The sequence below is a fragment of the Lepidochelys olivacea genome (assembly GCF_965140295.1).
Source record: "Lepidochelys olivacea isolate rLepOli2 genome assembly, chromosome: 7".
In the NCBI taxonomy this organism is placed as follows: Eukaryota; Metazoa; Chordata; order Testudines; family Cheloniidae; genus Lepidochelys; species Lepidochelys olivacea.
The window spans coordinates 111,742,090-111,767,709 of NC_140417.1; the positions used below are offsets into that span (position 1 = coordinate 111,742,090).

General features: G+C 41.6%; 1 protein-coding gene across 2 annotated transcripts in view; it reads left to right on the plus strand.

Annotated features, from left to right (window-relative positions):
- HSPA12A (heat shock protein family A (Hsp70) member 12A) overlaps nt 1–25,620 on the plus strand; it is a 115,987-nt gene that overhangs the window by 67,897 nt on the left and 22,470 nt on the right. For both annotated transcript variants that reach the window (XM_084633437.1, XM_084633438.1), the window contains exons 4-6: nt 2,032–2,218; nt 3,166–3,270; nt 6,564–6,680. In XM_084633437.1, coding sequence (XP_084489563.1) covers nt 2,032–2,218; nt 3,166–3,270; nt 6,564–6,680 — 409 coding nt within the window. The remainder of the gene's footprint in view (nt 1–2,031; nt 2,219–3,165; nt 3,271–6,563; nt 6,681–25,620) is intronic.

Genomic DNA, 25,620 nt, shown 5'->3' on the forward strand with positions numbered 1-25,620 from the left:
AGAAATACTCAGTTTTGAATGGTCATCGCAGTGCCTCAGGGGAGTTGTTTGGGTGTCTTATGCCTCCAGTTTCCCCTGTCGGCTGTGTTCCCCAGCTAGACTACATCTCTGACAATGCACCATGTTCAGAGACTCCCATGATGCATCATGGCAGATCTGCAAGAGGGGACACTGCGGTGCATCCTGAGGGAACATAGCTTGGCCAGGGAGCCAAGGCACCTGAAAATACAACTCTTGTGAGGTTCCACAGCTGCTTGCTTCCCTCCTACCCCCACAAAAGATCAAAATTGTCCACAGGGGAAAATACCTTATTTTTCAACCAGCTCTAATTATGATGCAGTCTTTGATTACATGATCACATATTGTTTACCCACAGGTTCCCTGCCTCATTCAGTGCACAGGATATACACTACTCATATATATAGGTAGTTATTCAATCTATCTATTTATCCTCTTCGGTCAGTTTGTGGCCTCATACTTTATTTTTCACACACACCATCCACTGTACCGAATATAAAACTATTAATTTCCTTATGGGTAAGGGTACGATTCTGTCACGGAGGTCACAGATTCCGTGACTTTCTGGGACCTCTGTGACTTCCTTGGGGTAGGCCTGGAGCAGCTCTCAGTCCTGGAGCCGCTGGAACAGCAGTTGGGATTGGGTCAGTACCCCTGAAGCTGCCGCAGCAGCTGGCTGGCAATGAGCCCCAGAGGCGCTGGAGCAGTGGTCCCAGGGCAGAAGCACTGGCTGGGGTTGGGTCAGCCCCTGCAGCAGGAGCAGCAGTGGGGCTGGGACAGCTGACAGGTCAGCCCCTGGCAGTGCTTTCACAACCGCCCCAGAGTATTTTTAGTAAAAGTCAGAGACAGGTCGTGGGCTTCCATGAATTTTTGTTTATTGCCCGCAACCTATCCCTGACTTTTACTAAAAATACCCGTGACAGAATCTTAACCTTACTCATGGGCTTTTCTGTGGTGTTCTCACCATGATATGTGGATGCTTCACAAAAATTAATGAATTTATCTTCACAACCCCCTGGGAGGTAAGGATTTATTAATATGCTCATTTTGCAGATGGGGAACTGAGGCACAGAGAGGAAGGCTAACATTGTTTACACTCGTTTTGGATGCCCAAATTGAGATGCCTAGGGTGTTATTTTTGAGAATATTTAGCATTTTTGTAGCACATTCTGTTAAAACATGGCTCCCATTAACTTCAATCACAGCTGTGAGTGCTCAGCACTTCTGTAAATATGCCCCCTAAAGTTTCAAACAAGGTACCCAGAAAATGAGGAACACACAATCAGTGGCCAGCTGTGAAAAGTTTGTTTTAATTGACTTGTCCAGCATCACAAAAGAACTCTAGAGGCAGGGATAGAATCCAATTCTCCATGGTGACATTTGACTGGATGGGATTTCCTTGATGGGGTCTTGTGGAAATGGTGTAAATGATCATGTATTTAAAGGCTATATTACAATGCATATTGACAAGGGGGCTGATTTAAGGTTGTATGGGCAACAACTTTTGCATTTCCTAACTTTTGAGTGCTTGGCTTTGCAATCTTAATGTTCTTTTAAAGTGGGGTTTTTTGTATATAATATATATTTCATTTGTTCATTATTTTATTGATTTTCAATTATCTTGATACTGTTGTCCCCTTGTTATTCCTGTGTAGCTCACACTATGGGAGTTATATACTCATAAAGGGAAGGATATAACCATACTGTTGAAAATTTCATGACCATGTGTGAAGACTGTTAAAAGTCTGGAACAAAGTTTTCTTGGCTGTGAATAAACATTCACTTTTGGCCTAAAGAGAATTCAAATCCAAGTCTGTTCATGTGAAATTCTTCTGTGTAACCCATTGCCAGATCCAGCTTGCTTACACAATGCATTAATAAGCATGAAGTGAGCTGTAGCTCACGAAAGCTTATGCTCAAATAAATTGGTTAGTCTCTAAGGTGCCACAAGTCCTCCTTTTCATTATGAATGTTAATTATCACTAGTTTGAAGCTGGTTCATCTTTTTCCTAGGCGATGGGAAGGTGGAGATCCTGGTATATCCAATCAGAAGACTCCAACTAGTATCCTCTTAACACCAGAAAGAAAGTTTCATAGCTTCGGTTATGCAGCAAGAGATTTCTACCATGACCTGGATCCCAATGAATCCAAGCACTGGTTATATTTTGAAAAGTTTAAGATGAAGCTACACACCACTGGTGTAAGTAATAACTGAGCTCTGCTTCGATGGTTTGTATTGGTAACTAAACATATTTTCATATTGGCCATGCCAGATTTCTTTACAAATGATGAGCCAGGCATGGAGCACCAGCATTAGTACTTGTAGGAAAAAAAGGATTTGTTTATTAAGTGAAACTTACAACGTAATGCCTACTGCTTTATTTTGCTTCCCTCTCCCAGCCACAAACATTCTTCAACATTTTAATGAATGCCATTCTAAACCTTGGCAGTTTCCTCTCCTGGACTGTCCTGTCCTGTCTGCTCTTTTTGAGTGAAATTCACTCCTGAGCAGAGAGCCTATCTAAGGCCTATGTACCGCTTACTCCCTATTCTGAAGGCGTAAGAGGAACTTAAGAGCTACATAGCTGTAAGGGTGACCCTCTGCATGGGAGTGAATTCACCCTTAATACTTGGTGATATATTCCAAAAGGAAGTCATGTTATTATTCGACTGTACTCCCAATTATTATACTCTGACTTTACATCTTAAAATAACCATTCTAGAGTTCTGGGGGTTGGTCAATACTTTCTTTTCTAGTTTCACATCTTGGTAGGAATTCAAAATATATGATTTTTTAACCTTTACCTTGGGCTTCATTTTTTGCATGCAGTTTCATGGCTTCAATTAATTGCAGGTGCAATTTATGCAAATGAGATACTTAAATATCCGCATTACAAGCTCTGCCTACAACTATTTGTTGCCACAACTGATGGGTACAAAAAACCTGGCCTGTAACAAACAACAAAATATCACAATCCAGGAAATCTCCATGGTTGGTTAGATCCTCTCCAAAAGAAAACTAGAAAAAAAAACCCAAACAATGTACATCAGTTTTTCCTAAGCTGGTGGGTCCCAGCAAGGAAGAATTCCCTTCCCTCAAGCAATGGGATATGAATTTAACATTTACCTCTTATTTTCTTCCTTCAGAATCTCACCATGGAAACAGATCTGACAGCTGCAAACGGGAAAAAAGTCAAAGCACTTGAAATATTTGCTTACGCCCTGCAGTTCTTTAAGGAACAGGCATTAAAGGTAGGGAAAATACTTCCTTTATTCAGCTCTCTATATTTATAACAAGCACAAATGCTGCCCCAACAATTTTAACCGTGCCAAGCTTCAGCCTCCAGCAGTGTTTGATGTAAACAAAGTGGGGCAGCTGTAGGAAGTCCAGGAAAGTCGGGGACTGTGAAGGGTCCTGGATAGCCTTAAGTGATTTTCTTCCTTACAGAAAGAGCAAGAGGATGTCTTGGTATCACTGTGATGCAGAGACTGAATGTTCTCTCAATGGAATGATGCTTTTAAACCTATTATTTTCTCGTCAAGGAAAATCTTCTTGTATTTGGCATTTGCTTGAACAAAATGTGATTAAAAATCTGAATACCGGAAACTCAGTGCTTGGCATTATCTGTATGTGTAACTCTCTAGAAGTATTGGTTTCAGAGTAACAGCCGTGTTAGTCTGTATTTGCAAAAAGAAAAGGAGTACTTGTGGCACCTTAGAGACTAACCAATTTATTTGAGCATGAGCTTTCGTGAGCTACAGCTCACTTCATCGGATGCATACCGTGGAAACTGCAGCAGACTTTATATATACACAGAGAATATGAAACAATACCTCCTCCCACCCCACTGTCCTGCTGGTAATAGCTTATCTAAAGTGATCATCAGGTTGGGCCATTTCCAGCACAAATCCAGGTTTTCTCACCCTCCACCCCCCCACCCCCCCTCTTTTGGCTCCATTCATTGTGATTCTCCTCATGCTCGGGCATTCCATATTTTGTACTCATTTAAAGGTTCTCTCCTGTCTAGCAGATTGTACTCTAACTTCTTAGGGTCCTATACAGATGCTCAAGTCCCCTATTTTGGGGGCATATGTGATACCTTGACTTTGTTCAAGTTCTCTACATCGGGCAGACTTCACCCAGTTGTGAACAGAGAGCAGATGTTGTTTTTTGTCCCTTATAGAGAATGTTTGTGTATAAAAAAATCTCACCAGCATTAGGGAGATACAGTATATGCAACATCTGTTATAGCTTATTCTCGTGTCTTGCCTCCCCTGCCTCACTTCTACTTCAAATGTAAGTGCCCACCCTTTATGTTTTTGTTTTTTCTAATAACATGGCTGATGTTTATACATAAGAGAGATGAAAGTGGTCTGGTTTCTTTGCAATAAAGAAAACAAAATTCCTAACATGAGCCTCACAAATTAGAGAGAATGGAATTGTATTCTCCCCTAACACATATTGAAAAACTGCAACACTTCACACTTCCTGTAACGTGCTTCCCAGCTGATGGTGAGGAGCTATATAGCATGTATTGTCCTACAAAAGACATTTCTTAGGTAAACAATTCATGCTACTGAAAAGGAGTACTTGTGGCACCTTAGAGACTAACCAATTTATCTGAGCATAAGCTTTCGTGAGCTACAGCTCACTTCATTGGATGCATTCAGTGGAAAATACAGTGGGGAGATTTATATTCACTGTATTTTCCACTGAATGCATCCGATGAAGTGAGCTGTAGCTCACGAAAGCTTATGCTCAGATAAATTTGTTAGTCTCTAAGGTGCCACAAGTATTCCTTTTCTTTTGTGAATACAGACTAACATGGCTGCTACTCTGAATTCATGCTTCTGTGACCCTTTCTCGGGTTGCCCAAGACTGTGAGTTACTGTGTCGCCCTCCTGTCTCTGCGAGAGAGAGTTGCTTGTGCTTCACTAGGTGTCAGCTCCCTAACACCACCAGTGTGTCAGCCACCCAGACAATCTCTCCCAGGCTCTGCCAGCCCTTACTTTGCCTTACAGGTAATAATAGGTGCACCCTAGACCCTCTGAAAGCATGTTCTGTAGTATCCAGCCTGTCACAGAAGTTACCAGGTTTGCTGTCCCTAGGGGAACCGTATACACACAGCTTGACTGGTACAACTCAGGATCATGAATTAAGAGCTGAATTCTGGACTCACATACACCAGTGCAATCTGTCTAGGGATTGCTAGGGAAGAATTTGTCCTTAAAGCTCCATTCAGGCAAGTATCACTTAAACAACCTCATTGTTAGATAGTTAACCTGCTTCTTTCTTTGAATGGGATTCATTTATTCTCTTTGATTGTTCTCTCTCTTCTTTTTGGCTGCTGTGAGAGAAGACACCAGTCTACCGCTACATTTTCAAAGCCATATTTTGGACTCCAGCTACTTTGCTTTGCTTTGCTTTGCCGCCACACTTGAATGTTAATGAGTCACAGAGCTGACATCATACACAGCTTGGGGAAATTCCAAGGCAAATGTGCATATTCTGGGGCACAGCTGCACAGTGACATGTACAGTTTTGCTCCGTTGCATCCTCTGGACCTGAACTGATGTAAATAAGCAGAGTTCTGTGGTATGATGTTCTGTGTATATGTGTAAAATAAAATAAGCAGTATCAATGGACCATTACTTTGTGTGTATAATAATTGATCAAACAGAGTGTTCTGGTGATATAAGATCTCTGCTTTTCCACCACAAGTTTTGAATTGTATTGTAGCTAAGCAAACACAATGCCTTGGGGAATTGCGTGTAGAAAAATGTTTTACATTCTAAAGCAGGTTGTTGTTTACCCTTTTTGGATGGAGATTTAAATAGGCCCTATAATAATGACATTTTACTTGGAACCTTTCCCGAAACATGTCCCAAATGTTACCTAATGGGCAGTGGACTACAAGCTCTTTTTAAAAAAAAGAAAAAAAATGCTACCATTAAACGTTTGCTCAAAAGTAAAAAATTTTCAAGCCATCAACAGTCAAATGTTTTCAGATTCTTAGTAAGAGGAAATTATATTTTGACTCTGTCTTTAAAAAATGAATTGATCTAAATATGGTCAGTGTATAAAGCAGCCATTGACAAATTCAGATTGTAAAATACAAGGTTTGTCAGTGCTACAGCAGATAATTTGCGGGACATTAATTAGGGTGAAAGTGTGAATTCTTTAAAGTGTCTGCAGAGACCAGATTTTTACCATGGACATACATAAATATGCTATTATGTTCAGCAAAACCTAAACTCCTCATTGGAAAAACCAACTCTTCCTGCTCCATGTTAAGAAACCTTTCCATGGGCCTCTGGGAGAAGGCATGCTGTAACTGTTGGTTATATACCCCACTGTTGGTATTGTGAGCATTCTTGAAATGCCGGCTAGTGATTTAAACATTCTGATTGTAATGTAGACATAACATTAAAAAAAATTATGAAAAGGGGAAGTTACCTTCGCCAAAGCCAGCTGAAAACTATATATACTTGTAAAACAGCTGGTGTCAATCTTACATCTGTCTCTGTGTTTTCATTTGGTTTAGGAGCTCAGTGATCAAGCTGGCTCAGAGTTTGAAAACTCTGAGGTAAGATGGGTCATTACAGTGCCTGCTATTTGGAAACAGCCCGCAAAGCAGTTTATGAGACAAGCTGCATACAAGGTAAGACTGTGAAATGAGAGAGAAGGAATAACCCCCTTAAATCCCTGTAATTAGACTCACTCTAAAACATTTGTTGAGTATCACTAGCAAGAATATATTCTGCATAAAAGCAGGCCAGAGAGTAATAAAATGGACTGGGTTAGAAACACTGGAGGGCTGAGCTGCTCAAAAGCAGTATGCATCAAGTCATATGTTTTCACCCTAGTAGATGCCTGAGCTGTCTATCTAGATTCCTGTATTGGCACCCATCATTGCAGCCTCTAATCCTTCAGTCATGCTGTGCCCAGGACTCCCACTGAACTCAGTGAGAGTTCTCTATGTATGGAACAGATGCAGAATTGAGGCCCAAGAACCAGACAATTTAAATACTAGTCACAACTTTTTCTTAACTGTCAACACTGGCATCGTAACTAACAAAATAAAGTAAGAAGAGGGAGAGCAGAAATCCTCCTCTGTGGAATTATTTCCCCTTTGCCCATATTCCCACACTAGGAATGACCTGGACAGCCTGGAGAGAAAAATTAAATGCAAATATGAATTTCACTTCAGAAACAGATTATGTGCAATTTAAAAAACCCTGAAATCCTTTTAGAAAATTCATACAGTGTCTATCTGTCCTTTTATTTCAGACTCAGTTTGTGTCTTTGCTATGTTAGATGTACATATCCTTCTTTTCATTAGGATACAGGGGTGCTGGAACAATATATATAGTGGGGGTGCTGAGAGTCATTGAACCAAACTGTAAACCCTGTATATGATGGAAACCACTTCAAGCCAGGGAGAGCTGCTGCACCCCTAGTTCCAACACCTATGTTTGGATCTTCATTTTGTATTTAATTTTTCTGGCCATTAAGAACTACATGTCCCAATGGCAGTATTGCCAGTTTGTAAGATCTCTAGGGGTTCACATGTAACCCCCCGAAGCATTACAGGGAGGCACCCAAGTTTTTTGGACTCTGTTCTTCCTATCTCTAATGTTGAGCAACATTTTTCTTAACAGTCTTTATTGTGGGATTGCTAATCATAGTGCCAGAAGCAAAACACACTTAAAGTTCTGATGGAAGGACACAGTTATAGGTAAATCTGAAACACTATAGACCCATCTGTTATCTATGTATATTGTTGTCTGCCTGCTGTCTGTGTGCATGTGTGATCATGAAATGGCAGCTATGTAAGAAGAAGGATAGAGTAGCTCTATTGACATTTCTCATTTGTGGCACAGTGGAATGTTGTTGAATAGTGTCTGTGACTGTGTTTTTTTTATCAGCAAGCTTGATAAATAGTGAGGACTGATAGAGCTGTAAATGAGGACGTGTGAACAGCTGAAGAAAAATGAAAGGAAATGGAGAAATAATTGAATGCATACTTGAAACACAAAATGACTCTTAAAAAATGGAAATAGCACAACAAAAGAAGAAAACTGATTCTTCTGGTTTGTAACTGTCTTGCAGTCTTATGTATTCTGATTGTCAGATCCACCCTGTTGCTCAAACCAGTACTTGCAGTGTTTTTATTTTTAAAAAACAAGCCTTTGCTACTTAATATTGAAACATGCAAACATCTTAAAAATGAGAATTTGCTGCCACAAGAGTAACACGGTGTAGAAATAAGTAGAGGAAAGTATGAAGAGGTAAGAAATGATCACTTTGTAATTGGAAATACTCTGCACTTTAGCTAGTCTAATATGGTGTGAAGGTGGCTCACATCAATGAGCACTAGGGGGGAATCTGTCTGAGGGAGCTGGGGCAGGTGGTATAAGAGAAGTATGAATATCTTGGGCAAAGAATAACCATATTCAGTCATTACCTCATAGTATGCAGTTTTGCAAGGCAAAGTATTGAAAAGGATTTTGCAATCTGTGGTAAAGGGCTTTTCTGCTCATCTCAGATGGGTTTCCAAGCAGAAGCTAAATATCCCCTGGAACAGTGAAAAAGAGTAGAGGATATAACTCTGCTATGCCATGTTCAATATTGCTGTTTCCTGTGTCATGAGGAGTCAATAGAGATCCTCCTATTTCCCTGCCTCTGTTTATTCTCTCTTACCCAAAGATTGTGCAGTATAGTGATGTGGGTATGCATTAAGGGGATTTATGAGCCTAACATTGCTGCAACTGAAATCAGCAAGAGTTTGCAGTTCACTCAAGGGGAGCAGGGCTAGGCCTGGAGCATGGGAGTAACATGAAATAGGCTTTCTATGGGACTTTGTAAATCTTATGCTGTATATGACAGAAAGAGGTCTTCCTGTTGCAGTACAGTAAAGGCCTCTCTGATGAAAAGATGAAAGCTGTCCAAACTATTTAATAGCATCTATGGTAAATTTCTAGAAGTGCTGTGTGTAATTAAATGAGAAATAGCGGCCAAATCTTCTAGCAGTTTGTTGCTGTAATATGTTGCTTTGAGTGGCACTTGTAACCTCTAATTGTGCCCCTTCATACAAATGAAATTCGGGCGCAGTAGCCTGCTTATCAGGAGACTTTAATATTTCTAGTCAGGTGTCTCTTTTTAATAGTTTTCAGAGTAGCAGCCATGGCATTTTTCCAGCTCATGTTTCACTATAGCTTCTTCTGGTGCACTAAAGAAGGAGTGGGAACTGCAGCCTGGAATTTCTTTAACGTGCCAATAGAAATAAGGGTCAGGGAACGGGTTGGGGTGTGACAGGAATATGTGAATGGTGAAGCTGTAAAGTAAGGACATAAAGCACAGTATGTGAAATATGATCAGTGCAGAGCAAACTAGCCTGCAGATTTATAAACATCAGTTAACTGAGCAGTTATTTAGTGACGTTGTAAACATTGTTTCATTGTAGGTTCTATGAATCTCGATACTGTGTATTTGAGTCTCTCAAAATAGATTTGTAGTTTGATGACAGATAACAGGGATTACAATAAAATACATGCTTAGTTCATATAAATATAGAGAGGAAGTCTGATCTAAAGGACTAAGCACAGAGCCAGGAATTCCAGTGGGTTAAGTCTGGCTCTTTTTTGAATATCATATCTGCCTCAATTTTGCCCTTGTATAGAAAGGGGATAATAATATTTACCTAACAGATTGGTTTTTAGGCTTAACTAATATTTATACAGGCTAGGTTGGTCAGGACCAGAGGGGACAGTCAAGGAAATTAAAAGGTGAGAAATGCAAAACTGATCAAATTCAATCCTGTTTCACACAACATGTGATGAGAGTGTGAAACTCTTGTGCAATGGGAAATCATTGAGGCTAAGAACTTAACAAGATTCCAAAAGGGATTGGACATTTATATGGATATCAAGAATATCCAGAGTTGTTGTAATTAATTATAACAAATTTTGTGGAAGGGATATTAATCCTTATACTTCCGGTCTTAAGTCACTGTCTAGCTATTAGGAATCAGGATGAGACCTAATGTGGGGGGTAGATTACTCCACATATGTCTATTGCAGGGTTCTTATACTTTCCTCTGAAGCATTTAGTCAGGCCACTGTCAGAGAGAGATTACTGGACTGGACCTTGGGTCTGATCCAACTGACAATTCCTATGCACATCCCTTTAAAGATGTAAAGTGCTGGATAGTTTATTATCAGTATTGATATACGTACAAAATGTATTGGAAAAACTTGATGTTCAGGTTTCCAGCATCAAGAAATGGATTTAAAAGGGCAAAGAAGAAATGGCTTTCTGATTAGATGAGACACTGACACATAACCATTTGTAGCTATTTCACCAAGCTGAATATTTTGCAACTCTCTGGAGAGAGATTTCAAAATATGTTCTTTGTAATAAAATAGTTCAACATGCCATTACTTTTTTTTGTGCTGTTGCCTCAGTTGTGCACATCTGTTCTATTGTCAAACATTTTCCACCAGAAAAGAAGTCTGCTTTTTGGAAGGCACTGTTTAAAAAAAAAAATCAGAGCAATTAAATACTTAATCTTTTCCCAGAATGTATTGTAGTCTGGGCTTTTCTCTAGGATAGAGAGTGAATATTTTGAGAGACAGGAAATGAAAAACAATAGCAATGTCAGGACTTCCTACAGAATTTGGTTATAATTAGTGAAGACTACATCAGCAGAAAGCAAAATCATAACTGGAGAAACAGTCATTTCATTAAGGGTCAGTAAAAATGCAATCACCATCAGCACACGATAGCCCACAATAGAATGAAGCTTTCCAATTCACCAAACTTACCTTCTTGTGTACGACATACACCATGTGACCTCATGACACAGTCCTGTTGAATTTTGGAACAGGAGGCTGCTCTACCTCAGGTCGAACAGCCATTCATTTCAGTGGAAGCGATGCCTATCTAAAGATTGCAGGCTCAAACTCCATACATGTGGGAGGAGTGTTGTTAAGGTTCCTTCCCCACTCTGAACTCTAGGGTACAGACGTGGGGACCTGCATGAAAGACCCCCTAAGCTTATTCTTACCAGCTTAGGTTAAAACTTCCGCAAGGTACAAACTTTTTTACCTTTTGTCCTTGAACCTTTATGCTACCACCACCAAGCGTCTAACAAAAATAACAAGGGAAGTGCCCACTTGGAAACATCCTCCCCCCCCCCCAAAAACATCCCCCCAAGCACTACACTCCCTTTCCTGGGAAGGCTTGATAAAAATCCTCACCAATTTGCATAGGTGAACACTCAAACCCTTGGATATTAAGAACAACGAAAAAGCAATCACGTTCTTAAAAGAGAATTTTAATTAAAGAAAAAGTAAAAGAATCACCTGTGTAAAATCAGGATGGTAAATACCTTACAGGGTAATAAGATTCAAAACATAGAGAATCCCTCTAGGCAAAACCTTAAGTTACAAAAAAACACAAAAACAGGAATATACATTCCATTCAGCACAACTTATTTTATCAGTCATTTAAACAAAACAGAATCTAATGCATATCTAACTGGATTGCTTACTAACTCTTTACAGGAGTTCTGACCTGCATTCCTGCTCTGGTCCCCGGCAAAAGCATCACACAGACAGAGAGTACCCTTTGTTTCCCGCCCCCCCCCCCCCCAGCTTTGAAAGTATCTTGTCTCGTCATTGGTCATTTTGGTCAGGTGCCAGCGAGGTTATCTTAGCTTCTTTACCCTTTAAAGGTGAAAGGGTTTTTCCTCTGGCCAGGAGGGATTTAAAGGTGGTTAGCCTTCCCTTTATATTTATGACAAGTGTAATTTATTTTCTTCAGTACTGTTAAAAACCTACAGACAGGAGAACATTTTCAAAAGCCCCAAAGTGAGTTAGGAGCCTAAGTCCCACTTTCAAAAGGGCCTTTAGGCTAGATTTTCAATTGTATAAGCAGCTAAACAGATTCTATGGTTGGAGCTAGGTGCCATCCCTGTTTAGGTGCTTTGGAAAATCCTACTAGACACCTATCTGCATTTTTAGGTGCCTAAATACCTTTGAAAATCTGGCCCTTAGGAGCCTAAGTCTCATTGAAGGTCTGCTGCTGCTGTCTGTATTATTTTTTATTGTATTACTATTTCATTACTTAATTCTCCCTTCATTTTTTAAGAAGCTAGAGAGACTTAGAGTGAGATACAATGCACAGTGTGGTTCGTTTTCTATTGGGCGCTGTCATAATAACCTTTTTTCCCTTAAAGTGTAGATCTGGTGTTTAATGCCTAAAGACAAAGGTGATGTTTTGAACTTGTGAAGTCCTCATACTGCAGCCAACTGCATTGTAGCAAGCCTTTGATGTAAACTGCATAGGAAAGGAAATGTATTTAGGCATATTAGTGGCTTTAGAGAGACAGAAGACTGACTGTTCTGTAATGGCACTTGCTAGTGGAGACAGAATTGTGTTAATGAACTGATTGTCCTGATTATCAGAGGCTCATGGGGTTATCTTGCTCTGACAATACTTTCACTTTAATGTTCGTGAATTCTTTTTAACCTAAGCATTACAGTGTTTATAAAGCAATATTGCTGAATTTTGCAGCCATGAATAATTAGGGAATTAGATTGGTCATGGAGTGAAGACCTGCATAGTGGGAAATGTGTGCTAACAAACCTCATTTTACACCTCTTAATAACTGCAACTAGGTTTACATGAAATCACCAGAATCGACTAGGTGAGCCATTTTATCCAGCTTTGCAAAATTCTACTCATCCACTTGCCTGGGGCAAGGTTTGTTTGGTTTGACTTGTTATAGTCAAGTAAAATGTAAGGCTTTTCATTATGTTCCTGGTAAGAGAGCAGGTGGATATTATTCTGTGCTTAGGTAGTAAATTTGCGCAACTTCACAAGTGTGAATCTGTGTGTAGCTTCCTTGCAACGCATTTGGAATCTCTTCCGTAGTAATTGTCTCACTTCATTGACGTCTACTGTACTTTTATATAGAAAGGCGAGCATCTGTACTTAGAAGTGGAAATGTTAACAGAGAGCTCCGATGCGGCATAGAAAGACTTATGAGACAAATGAAAATAGTAGAGCTGATTGAAAAATCAGAATGTCTGTCCCGCCTGAAGAAGGACCACAGTGCATCATGGGATACCAGTCCATAGAGGCTAAAGGGGCCATCAGGCAACCAAACTGTAACTTCCATGAGGCACCGCAGCAGCTCAGGCAGACACAGATTAATTGGCCCGGAACAAAACATTTCACTTTGGTTCTCCAAGGCAAAATGTTTCGGTTTGAACTGACCCCACCCCCAAAATGAAATATTTCATTTAAACTTTCCCAACAGAAAATCAATTTTTTTTTTATTTTTGGGGGGGCAAAATCAAAATTTCCCACACAAAACTCTTTTTAACCAAGTTTGCATAGGTCTCTTTATAGAACTAGTTTGATCCACAAGAACCTATGGTAGAGAAGTAAGGGGGGAACCCTGCTGGACACTAATGTTCAGAAGGTACATGAGTAAACAGAAGCACTCTGGTATACCTTCAAACTCAGCAGTTGGTGTGCATGTACAGTGTACAGAGAATATTCCTGCAGAAATATAACCTAGGGCATTGGAGAGCTCATGAGTCTAATAGGCTATAAAACCGAGAGTGCTACGCATAAAAATTCCAACTGCCGTGTGGCTGATGGCTTCCTGCACCCTGTAAAATGTAATATAATGCAGTCCATGATTACTGTAATGCCCCTGTTTGCTATGACTTCATCTACTGCATAAATACATCCTTCAGCAACAGTCATTTTGGAAGTAGCTGCAGCAAAATTACCATAGGGGAAGTACAGAATTTCTGCTAGTGCAGCCCTGTTTCTGCCTGACGGCCTGCCAGCACAGCCCTTCACCTTGGCAAGCACTGCTTCTGCAATGTACACATTAACCTCATCCAGGCTGATGTTAAATTTACTAATGTGCTTGGGTCCAGTTGTAATTTTGGAGAAAGGAAGGAGAGCAAAGCAGCAATTGCCAGATCACTATTGTTTCACGAACATGAAAGAAGAGATATAATGAATATTGCCGGGGTAGTCTTTCAATATCATTCATGGTGATAAACACCTAGGGTTAATCCCATCTAGCTGTCATTTTGCTGCTACTTCTGCCCTAGATTTCTATAGAGATTATTAGCAAGAATCTTATTCTGGTTTCAAACACGGGGCTAAAATATGATGTACCAAACTGTGGCATTTAGCCAAAGAGCTGACTAAGGAACAGTGCATCACCACTATCAGATGATTTGCTAAGGGAGGGTCCAGCTTGTTCCCTGGTACAATCAGGCTGCTCTCTGGACCAGTGCAGAGGTGAGGGCGTGGTCATGGCACTGCTTCATCCCCACTCTTGTCCCTTGGGCGCACCATGCGTCCTGGTGACACAAAGAGGAAGCAGTGCCTGTTCTTCCCTAAACGCACAACTGCAATTTGTGTGACAGCCTGTTATGTTGGCTGCACAAGGGGATGGGGCAGTGGGAGCTTCTTATACCCCATCATATGCACCCCTGCATATGGGCCTGCTACAGACTGGCCAGTTGTAACTTATTTATTGAAACTAATATTTTAGAACAAACTGTGTCCTGTGTATTGCAAACAAAATATGTTTGCTTATGTCACTATTGCCACCACCAAGCATTCAAAAATCCTGAGTCATCATGACACTGATTTAAAACTCCCAATATTTAAAAACAGCAGTTCTCAAACTGTGGGTTGGGACCCCAGAGTGGGTCATGACCCCATTTTAATGGGGTCACCAGGGCTGGCTTACACTTGCTGGGGTCCAGGGCTGGAGCCTGAGCCCCACCACCCGGGACAAAGCATGAGCCCAACGGCCCAGGGCCGAAGCCAAAGCCAGAGGGCTTCAGCCCTGGGTAGCAGGGCTCAGGTTACAGGCCCCCTCCCTGGGGCTGAAGCCCTTGGGCTTTGGCTTTGGACACCTCCCTCCCTCCCCCTCCCCCCGCTGCCCGGGGCGGTGGGGCTCATGCAGGCTCAGGCTTCAGTCCCCCCAGTTGGGGTCATGTAGTAATTTTTGTTGTCAGAATGATTTTGAGGTTCTCTTTATTTGCATCCTGATTTGGGGGCCTTTGAGGTTCACTTTTTTAAGCTTTTCTCTCTAACCATGAGGGCTAGAAACTTTTATTTGTAAATGAAGCTTAGAGTTCACATAATCACATGATTCCAGAAGCTGGGGCTTTAAGAAAAATGCCCAGTATTGTGAGATTTCTGATAAAATCATGAGAGTTGGCAACACTGTTATGCTTTTCCTATACTCTTCCTAGCGTTGTACATAATTGAAGTTCTAGAAATGTATAGGAAGAAGCCATTTTATCCTACTCAGTCTCACTAAGTTTGTGGAAATTCCTTTGATAAAACTAACAAATGGATATCTTGATTCCACCAAGATCCAGGGTGTGTCCATTTGTTATGATGACCCAGAGAGACTGTGACTGACCTGCAGGTGAGAAGTAGAAGTCCCTAGTCAACTCTCCACAGAGGCTTTTAAAGACTAACTGCAGAGAAAATGCAAAGCTCATCCACGTATCACACAATGCAGAACATTTCAACACTGCTCTAGCCACTGGTAGCCAGTATTCATAACTAAAGTACCTTCTCCTGGCATCTTCAACTCACCTTTCCCCGCCACCACAGGGTAGAATATTATTTCCAGGTGCATCCCACTCAGAGATCTGTTTTTGGCTTCAGTAGCTACATCAGCTGTGCCACCAAGATAACCTGCCAATACCAATTCCCTGCAAGCCGCATAACTCCCCTTCCCTAGAGAAATGAAGTCCTACTGAAACAAGGGTCTTCTGAAGGCATTTCTGGATCCTAAGAGGATTTAGGAAACGATCTCCCCACCCTAAGCCATGCTGGTGGGGAAGAAATAGAGGCACTGACACATCCAGGCCTCTGGATCTGAGGCAGTTCCCACCAGCAATCTAATTCCTATGAGGATCCCTTAAAGGCAGCATGAAACAGATGCTGCTGTACTTCTCCAGTGACAATCTTCATGGGCTCCCTGCCAGCAGGGATGGTAAATCATAATCTCAACACCTGCATAAAGGAGGCAACAGAATCCCCATCTCCCCTGCATGGGGGAGGCTGGTAGCAGCAGGATCTTCACACTCTGCTGTGCCATGTGAGTTGGCAGCAGACTCTTCACAAACACGCCACCAGCAGGGAGCAGGCAGCAAGGTGGTCACCCTTTCACGCACACAACTGTCAGTAGGCCGCCCCTCCCATGATGATTGCACTACAATGTCGGCTTGCGGGAGCAAAAAGGGAAGTTTGTGAGGCTCAAAAGAGGGCTGTAGAATCCAGGGGTTCGTGACTTCAGTGAGCACCGCTACAAAATTACTTCATCCTGTTCATACAAGGGAAGGGTGCTTTGGATTTAGAATGTGCTGTCATGTATAAAGAGAATAAGAGGGAGGTGGCAGCCATCAGAAGCAAATCCCAACACAGGCAGCTGGATATTCCGAGTTCCCCTGGCTCCATCAGTTCCTGCAACCCGACAGAGTCCACAGGCTTCCCCTGGAGCTAGTAGACCTTTGCGCCTCTTGCTTTCCTAAATCATCTCCTATACATCCGTAATCCATACATCATTTGCAGCCCCTGTTTTGGCTTCCTGTGAAGTCTGCATTGGCCCATTGTTCCTGCTGATCTGCAGCTGGTCTTGTGAGCTTTGGAACAACTGCAGAGACTAAGAGGCTTGATGGGGAGCAGGAATCAAAGGTATGAATGAAAGCTGGGGAGATGGGGTGAAACTGAAGCACAAAGGTTAGGTAGCAAGTCAGGAATCAAGCAGAGCAACTAAGCTCCACAGCTTTTCTTGCACCCTGTCTTCTCAGCTGTCCTGTGGAGCTCTAACTTGCCTTGGTCCTAGCACACTGTGGAGCTCCAAGACTCTGCAGGGTATCTGGCTTTCTGCCTTCTTGGGCTCTCAGTGCATGTCCTAAGCATTTCACTTCTTTGTAAATGAAGTTAGCAAAATTGAGAAGATGGAGTTGAGAAGGGAGTGTGTGTTGATAATGGACGTGTTTCCAAGAAGCAGTGTTCAGAAACTGAGGAAATTCAGGTTAAAATTAAAGAAAGCCTAACATTTGGAAGTACAGTAATGCACAGTTAAGGCACCCAAACAACCCAGACTCTTACCTCTGTCACAATAACTGGAGGAAAAACAAATGTCAAGAAGCTAACAATCAAAACAAATAAATTTGTCTCAATGAGACAACTTAGCCATCTAGAACAAACTGTTCATCTAATCAGCTACCAAAGATACTTGGATTTCTTGACCCTGAAGTGGTTATGCCACCCGCAGGCGCCTTTACAACCTCATGCAGTCAATTGTTCAAAGGTCATGCTGAAAGCAAACTGCATTCTTTGTTGCGATTCTAGATGCCACCAATTATACACCTGGGATGAAGGCACATTTGTCGTCTTGTTTATCTGAATGCAGTGCCCCAATTTCTCAACAGCCACTGGTAATAAGCCCCATTACAGGCTGTACTTTCTGCACCCATGATGGGACTTGCTTATTAATAGACTAGCATCCAGAAGTAAAATATCAAATAGTTTACCACTTTATCGGAAATAAATGACTAAAGAATATATAAGCAGGCACATGGCTAATGAGAGCCCAGCTTGAGATGCCTTCTACCTGATCTTCAAAGGTGTCAAGCACCCACAATTTCAACTGACTTCGGTCGGTGCTACAATGCACATCACTTCTATAAACCAGTCCCTGTGTGTCTCAAGTTGGGTACTCAAAAGCTGAGGCATCCAAATTACTGGAGCCTCTTGCAAATTTAGGCCTGAGTATGTGTCCTGATTTTATAGAGACAGTCCTGATTTTGGGGGCTTTTTCTTATATAAGCACCTACTAACCCCCATCCCATCCTGATATTTTTCACTTGCTATCTGGTCACCCTAGGCCTGAGTGATGTGCAAAGAGATCACAGAGGAAATTTGTAGCACCGCCAAGAATAGAGGAATCAAATCCAGATCTCCTGACTTGCAGTCTTAGACTTTAAACAAAAAAACATCTTTATTCTTTAAACAGAAAGAAAATTATTCTACTAGGAAGGAGAAATTTTTTCCAATGCCTCTTTGCAGTTAGATGAAAGTTTTTCATGGAAGTTGTGACGAGATGCCAGTCAATGTTTGGATTAACGGTGTAGTCAGTGAAAATACTTCAATACCATGTTGAATTAAATTGATCTTTTCTATATTAATTCATTTGTTAAAATGTCTGATTACTGCTAATGGTGCAAGAGCATTCTAGACTTCTCAAAACTGCTACACTTTTACCCACGCAGATTAAATAATCAGCTAGTGTGAGGAATATTTCCCTTCAAAATCAAGTAGAAATTCTAACTGAAAAGATTATTGAACTCTTTAAATAGTCCTGTGAGCACTTGAATAACTTCAGCCTTTTCACAGTGAGTGTGATGTTGCTGTCATGGTGTCAGATATGATTTGCTCCTTCTCACCGATACACTAAGGCAGGCTCTTGACACAACAGTCACAAAGGGGAGAGATTAAGGACTTCATGTGGATTTGGCCAATGGGAAAAACACTGGATAGTGACAGATTCCTTATCAACTTTTTATAGTGTTTTGTTCCTTGTCCTTCAGCAATAATATAGTCTGCACTGACTTAGGGTCCATTCCACAACCCTTACTTTCAGTAAATTATACTAGTCAATACTTGCAAGCATAAATACTACCTGATATGAGTAAGGATCATCAGAGTGTACCCAAAGTAATTCCAAAGACTCCTTTGTAAATAAATAACAGTGGCAATAGTTTATACTTTTATAGCTCCTTTCATCTCAGGTTCTCAAAGGTGTTAAAAATTAGTTAAGTGTCAAGACAACCCTGTGAGGCATCTGTGTTGCTCTGTACATGTTACAAATGGAGATGCTGAGGCATAGAGCGGCTACCTTCCTCCTCGGTGTGGCACAGTAGGGAATGAAAAGAAGTCTTATTTCCCAGTTCCACACTAAACAGCAGTCAGCACTGCGTTCCAGAAGCTGTCTTGTACATCTGTCATCCTTATATTATTAAGTCACAGAGAGAGCTTTCTGGGGCAAGGAACATGTCTTGCTATCTTTGTAAAGTCTTGCAACACTACGTGTCAAGACAAGACTCAGAACAATAGTTCAGGAAAAGGAGGGTAGAGAGACCTTACTGGAGAGGAGGAGAAGTTAGGAAATGATCCCATTAGAAATGGGTTTGAAAGAGAAGAGAGAGGATATTTGGAGAAGTGGGAAGTGTTTGGCATTTAGGGGACAGCATGTTAGAAAAGGCACACAGCCAGGAATGGCTAGTTTAGTCTGCAGCAAATGGTAGCAGTCCCCAAGGGGCTGTCTGCCAGCTGAGAATACTTCCTCTCACACTCCTCTGGCATGGTCACCAGGGTCAGGAGTGGAGGTGGCACTTCTATGCCAACTAAGGACCCCTCACACTGGGGGAATCCTCAGCTGCCAAAATCCAGCCAGTTTCTGTTCTCTTTGCTCCACCAGAGCAGCACAAGGAGGATGATAGATGGTCAGAGGATCTTGCCCCAAAGCAGCAATAGACTGAAAGGATTGGGAGAAGCCTAGGAAGCAAGAGAGAGAAAGTAGGAAGAAGTGAAAGCAGACATGTAGGATTGTGATTGATTTGTTCTAGGGGTTTGGAGTGGAAAGGGAGTAGGGAGCTATGACACTAGCTAAAGGCAAGTGATACCAAGGGAAAATTTGTTCAAGAAGGGACACATGCCATATGCTTTCAGATGGTCTGTCATGCGCTATGAAAATATGGGCTACAGTATTGGTCTTTTGGTTAGATAAAGGCACTAGATGTAGAATAATAATTGTTGAAATGCCATTAGTGAACGAGAGAAGCCTTAGATAGACGCTTGACGTGGATTGTTAATGTTCCAAACCATACTGTCTGGATCAAATGGGATTTATCATCCATAGAAATTCATATGATTATACTGAGCATGTGGTCAACATGGTATAAAGTCAGTACTACAAGAAAAATAAGTCCCCAGTCCTTTGAGCAGATGCCAAAGAGTGGGAGTTTGTGCATTCAGTTCCTGACAGTTTCAAGCAAGTTCCAGCATCTGAAATTGTGTTGGTACTTCATCTGCTTCTGCTAAAGCTCAGGTCCTAGCGAACACATTATTGTCCTTTCCCCATCTTTCTTTTACTAACATCATGTCTGCATTACCACTTGTATCAGCAAAATTTATGTCGCTCAGGGGTGTGGCGCTGTAAGGCTTCTAGTGTAGACCTAGCCTGGGTGAATTCAGCACTGCTGGAACATTAGGGATGTGTAGCATTTAACTGCACATAGCTATTAGTCTGCATAGTCTCGCTCCAGTCTGTGGGAGGACCAGAGTTGTGGAATGGGCAAGGGACGCAGTCTCAAATTCAGAGGAACAAATCCAAAAGGATCCTGGCTCCTGTCCCCACAGATTTCAGGGCACTCTTTAGACAAACTCTCCCTCCTTCTCATTGCTGGGTATTTGCCCCTTTCTGTAGCATGGGAGCATGGCAGGGCCAGTAGCCATGCTGCCAATGACTCCCTGTCTGAGCTGCAGTCCATGATTCCAAAGCATGTGCAGTTGGCGATTAGGCTGCCAAACACAGCATTAACTCTCTATTGATTTCCCCTTCAGATCAGTGATAGTTTTGATGAGGAGCATGTGTAGTGCAGTTGCTTCCCCACCTGACCCTAGCCTTGGCCACTTTTCCCCCACATGGACCTGGGGTCATGCAGATATTTTGTGGAGGGAAAAGATGACTTCCTGAAAGACGCAGGCAACATTCTGCTTTACCATTGCCCTGTCTACTGCCCCACTTACAGTTTTCTCTTCTGATTTGCTTCCTCTACAATGTGTCTATGTAAGTAGGTTACCATATCTTTGGCTACTGTAAAATTCCTCTGGTGGTAAGTATTTTAGATGAGATTAATGAGTAATATGCTGATCCTGGCCTCAGAACTCCATAATCATTTGTTATGTGAATATTTAAAATGCCTAATTTAATTCAACTGGAAAACATTTCTGAGAGATTATGCAAAGTGGGTATGAAATCATTAGAATAAGATGCCCTGAAAAACCAAGGAAAACTATCGTAGGAATCTTGCATATTATATATCCTGTTTCTGTCCCATTACAGGGCTTCCACTCAGCAATGATGTTGAACCCAGAGGGCATTTTTCTTGTGCTTTCAGTATTTAAATGATGCAGGAGGATGTAATTAATGGTTGATGTTAAATGGTTAAACTTGGATATTAACCCATTGTTGCATTATTTTTTTGTGCTGTTTGTATCACTGTTTACTAGAATTTTTGGCTTCTGTCTTTGGGACACTTGTATGTTCCTTACAGATGACAATTGAGCCACCAAGTTTGTATCTGGGGTTGAACTTTCGCAGAGTTCAGAGGTGTTCCAGGCATCCCTAGGGTCCAGGTGTTGTGGGGCAACCATGTGTAAGATTGCTAGTGACTGTGAAGCTGCTAGGAATGGTTTAAGAAGCTATTGGTTCAGTGGATGCCAATTCAAACTGTAGAGGTGTTTAGAACTGAAAAATGAAATGATGGGAAAATATGTGAAGTCAAAAATATAAGAAGGCAGAGGCCACTGGGGTCTGGGAGAACTTGTAAGTGGGCGTCAGGGTTCCCACCCCACTCTGAACTCTAGGGTACAGATGTGGGGACAATCATGAAAGACCCCCTAAGCTTATTTCTACCAGCATAGGTTAAAACTTCCCCAGGGCACAAATCTCTATTTGTCCTTGGACTGAGGTATGCTGCCACCACCAAGTGATTTAGACAAAGAATCAGGGAAAGGACCACTTGGAGTTCCTATTCCCACAAAATATCCCCCCAAGCCTATACCCCCTTTCCTGGGGAGGCTTGAAAAATAAACAAGGTGAGCACAAACCAGACCCTTGGGTTTGTAGGACACTAAAAACCCAATCAGATTCTTAAAACAACAGAACTTTATTATAAAGAAAAAAAAAGTGAAGCACCTCTGTAAAATCAGGATGGAAGGTAACTTTACAGGACAATCAGATTCAAAACACAGAAGATTTCCCTCTAGGCAAAACTTAAAAGTTACAAAAACCAGGGATAAACCTTCCTCTAGCACAGGGAAAATTCACAAGCTAAAACAAAAGCTAAACTAACGCATTTCCTTGCTTTACTTACAGTTTTTGTAATCTAGATGCTTAGTTCAAGTAGGGCTTTGGGAGATGTATTTTCCCTGTCCTGATTCCTTGCTGACCTGGAGAGAACCAACAAAGAGAACAAAGCAAAAACCTTCCCCCACAGATTTGAAAGTATCTTCTCCCGTTATTGGTCCTTTCGGTCAGGTGCCAACCAGGTTACCTGAGCTTCTTAACCCTTTATAGGTAAGGAGGGATTTTATGATACCCTTAGCTGTATGTTTATGACAGGGCACTTAATGAGATAATTGAGGCGCATAGCAACAGTTGTCTGTGCTCACCAGGAAGAGTGAGGGGAACATTCCAGACACAGAAACGTTTCCTAGAAGAGGTGGGTGTCAGAAAATAAAGGGGAAGAAACTAAGTAAACTAGGGATGGCGTCAAAATGAATGACAGGGAGGAGGAATATATTAACAAAGGGTGGAGAAGGCTAGAGGACTGGACAGCCAGCACACAAGCATTTTTAAAACAATGATAAATGTTGTATAAATATATAGTAGCAGTTTATACTCCATTGCTAGAAAAAGGGGAGATAAGAGGAGTGTCAAGGGAAGCTAACAGGACAGTTATAAGACTGAGGGCTATTAATCTTGCCCGTATTACACAGGGGCTAATTCTCCCAGGCCTTTCACATTGCATAGCCAATTACTCCTGTGCAGTGTGTGTAAAACACTACCAAATCAAGACTGGGAATACAACAGGGGTCTCTTAATTCCCAGTCTGGTGTTCAGTCCGCTAGACTACATTGCCTCATAGGCAAGTCAGCTAAACTTTCTTAGCCTCAGTTTCCCTCATCTGCAAATGGGACTACTGCCTTTTGCCATAAGTGAAATCCAAAAATTATACCTGATTATAACTAAATATGCGATAGGTGACTGAGTATTCTTGTCTTGTCACTTAATTTCACAGATGGAGAAGCTGATGCTGAGATAAATGGGAGTAGTGATAATTATCCACTACATTTACATTTGTAAATGCAAAGTGTTACATGCAATCAGTAGCACAGATGGGAAAAGAGTTTAGGACATCCTGTCTCCCACTCCCATTCTTAATCCACTAAAGTAAATGTTTTTTAGAGGTAACCTTGTTTATTTCCTCCAGAGCTTTCTAAATTCATAAATGTGAATTTTCTAATGAAAATGGCTTTCTGACTCTTCACCAGTATCCGGAGTGTTGGCTTGATTATTGTCTCTTGGGAAGCATTCAGATACTGAGGTGATGGGTGCCACTGTAAGAAGACAGAAAAAAATATTCTGGGGAAGGCAAATAACTTGTTGTTTTGGGCTTAAATAAAGGCAGCAATAGAAGCTACAGCCATGAATGTATTTTAAAAAAATAACACATTATAGGATAAGACTTTAATCCTGCAAGGTGCTAAGTGTCTTCAGTTTCTCTTGACTTCAGTGGGAGTTGAGGAGCTCAGCCCCTGGCAGGATTGAAGCCTGAAAACACTCAGAGCTTGTCTACACTACCACTTAAGTCGATGTAATTTACGTCGCCCAGGGGAGTGAAAAAGATTCCCCCCTGAGCCACACAAGTTACATTGACTTAAGTGCTGTCCATACCGGTGCTATGTGGGTGGGAGACACTCTCCTGCCAACATAGCTTCTGCCTCTTGCGGAGGTGGCATAATTATGTCAACGGGAGAGCGCTCTCCTGTCGGCACAGGGCGTCTTCTCCAGACGATGCGCCGATGTAGTGCTGCAGTGTAGACTTGCCCGCCGGGTCAGATTTTCAAAAATGTTCAGCACTTCTCAGTTCCCACTGAGGCACCTACACAAAGTGTCTGGATTCTCAAAAGAATTGAGCACCCAGCAGCTCCCAGTTTTCTCTCACTTTGGTCTGGTGCCTAAATGCAAGCTGAACTCTTTTGAAAATCCAGCTCCAGGTGTGGGTGCCGAGCACTTTTGGGAATCTGGCCCTAAGAAGATAAGTGGACTGAGTTAACCAGGTGATCTGACCGCATTCCGTTATATTCACGTATTCCTTTCTGTAATGTATGTCTCTGATTATTCTGAAAACTAAAATCACGGCATGTAGGCATGTGAGGGTTTTCATGGTTTTCAAACATTTGGGGACAAGGCTTTTTAAGTAGCAAACCTAAAGATTTAACATCATGGCGTTAAGCGTGTTGCTCAGGTAGCTTTCTGAAATAGGTTACCCCTTTGTGAGTCTCTTGGTGCTAATACAGTGAGTCTTTTCCCTTGTTGCTCGTCTTCTTTGCTGGCATGCTCAGCCGGGTAATTAGGTCTCAGTTGTTTATTTGTGACATCCCAGTATGATGCCATGGGACTAGAGAAAGTGCTAGCCAGTGAGAAAAAAAAAATAAGGCTTAACGAAGAGTTCACTTACTGACGCACTAAGCGGGCGATGTTATCACAAATCTGTTAACACAATGAACTGATTGGTTTAAACAGTGTAAATTTCAGAAGGCATTTAATTTCCAGCTGTAGTGGTGCCGTCTTAGTTCAGTTACAGAATACGTTCCCTATAAACGCTATGCTGGGCACAGCTTGCGATCACAGCTTTCCTGTTGTGAGTAATTATAGCAAATATTCCAGTAAACCCAAAATTTGCCATTTATTCACAACTGCTGTTTATTTGTAATAACAGTTGGGTGAATGGTACCAACCTGTAGAACTCAGTTCCGTAATAACCCACATCAACTTTATGCAGATATTATAAAGGGCCAACTTTATAGCTGCCCCTGCAGATTTTGCACCCACCAACTAGCACGTATATGCTCAAATTAAATAGCTGCCTAATTAGCTGAGAGAGGAACCTTGGGCTTGTAGCTAAGGCTAAGGCACTGAACTGGAACTCAGGAGTTGTGGAATTAGAATTCCCAGCTCTGCCACAGACTTTCTGTGTGACCTTGGGCAAGTCATTTAATCTTTCTGTCGCAGTTTCCCATCTGTCAAATGGGGATCATAGTACTTCTTTTCTTCCATCCTTTGTCTTATCTAATTACGCTAAGTTTTTTGGGGCAGGAACTCTCTCTTACTACATATGTGTACAGTGCCCATAGTGGTGCTCTACTAGGGTATTACCCTAGCTGTGCCTGCATGTGCCCGTTTGGAGCTGTGCCTGCAGAGGCCTGTCCAAGACATCCTTGGGGGAAAATATAACTACTACATATATAATTAATATATGTTCCGTACTCTCTGTACTTTCCAGCTTGCAAAGTGGCTGTTGGTCCATGCATTAAATACATCTCCACACGTACATTATTTATCTTTATGGCCCCAGTGGAGCAAAACACTGAAGCACCTGCATTCCTATTAAGCACACAAGTAGTTCCCTTAAAACCAGGGCAATTATGTACATGCTTCAAGCTGTGCATCTGCCTTAAGT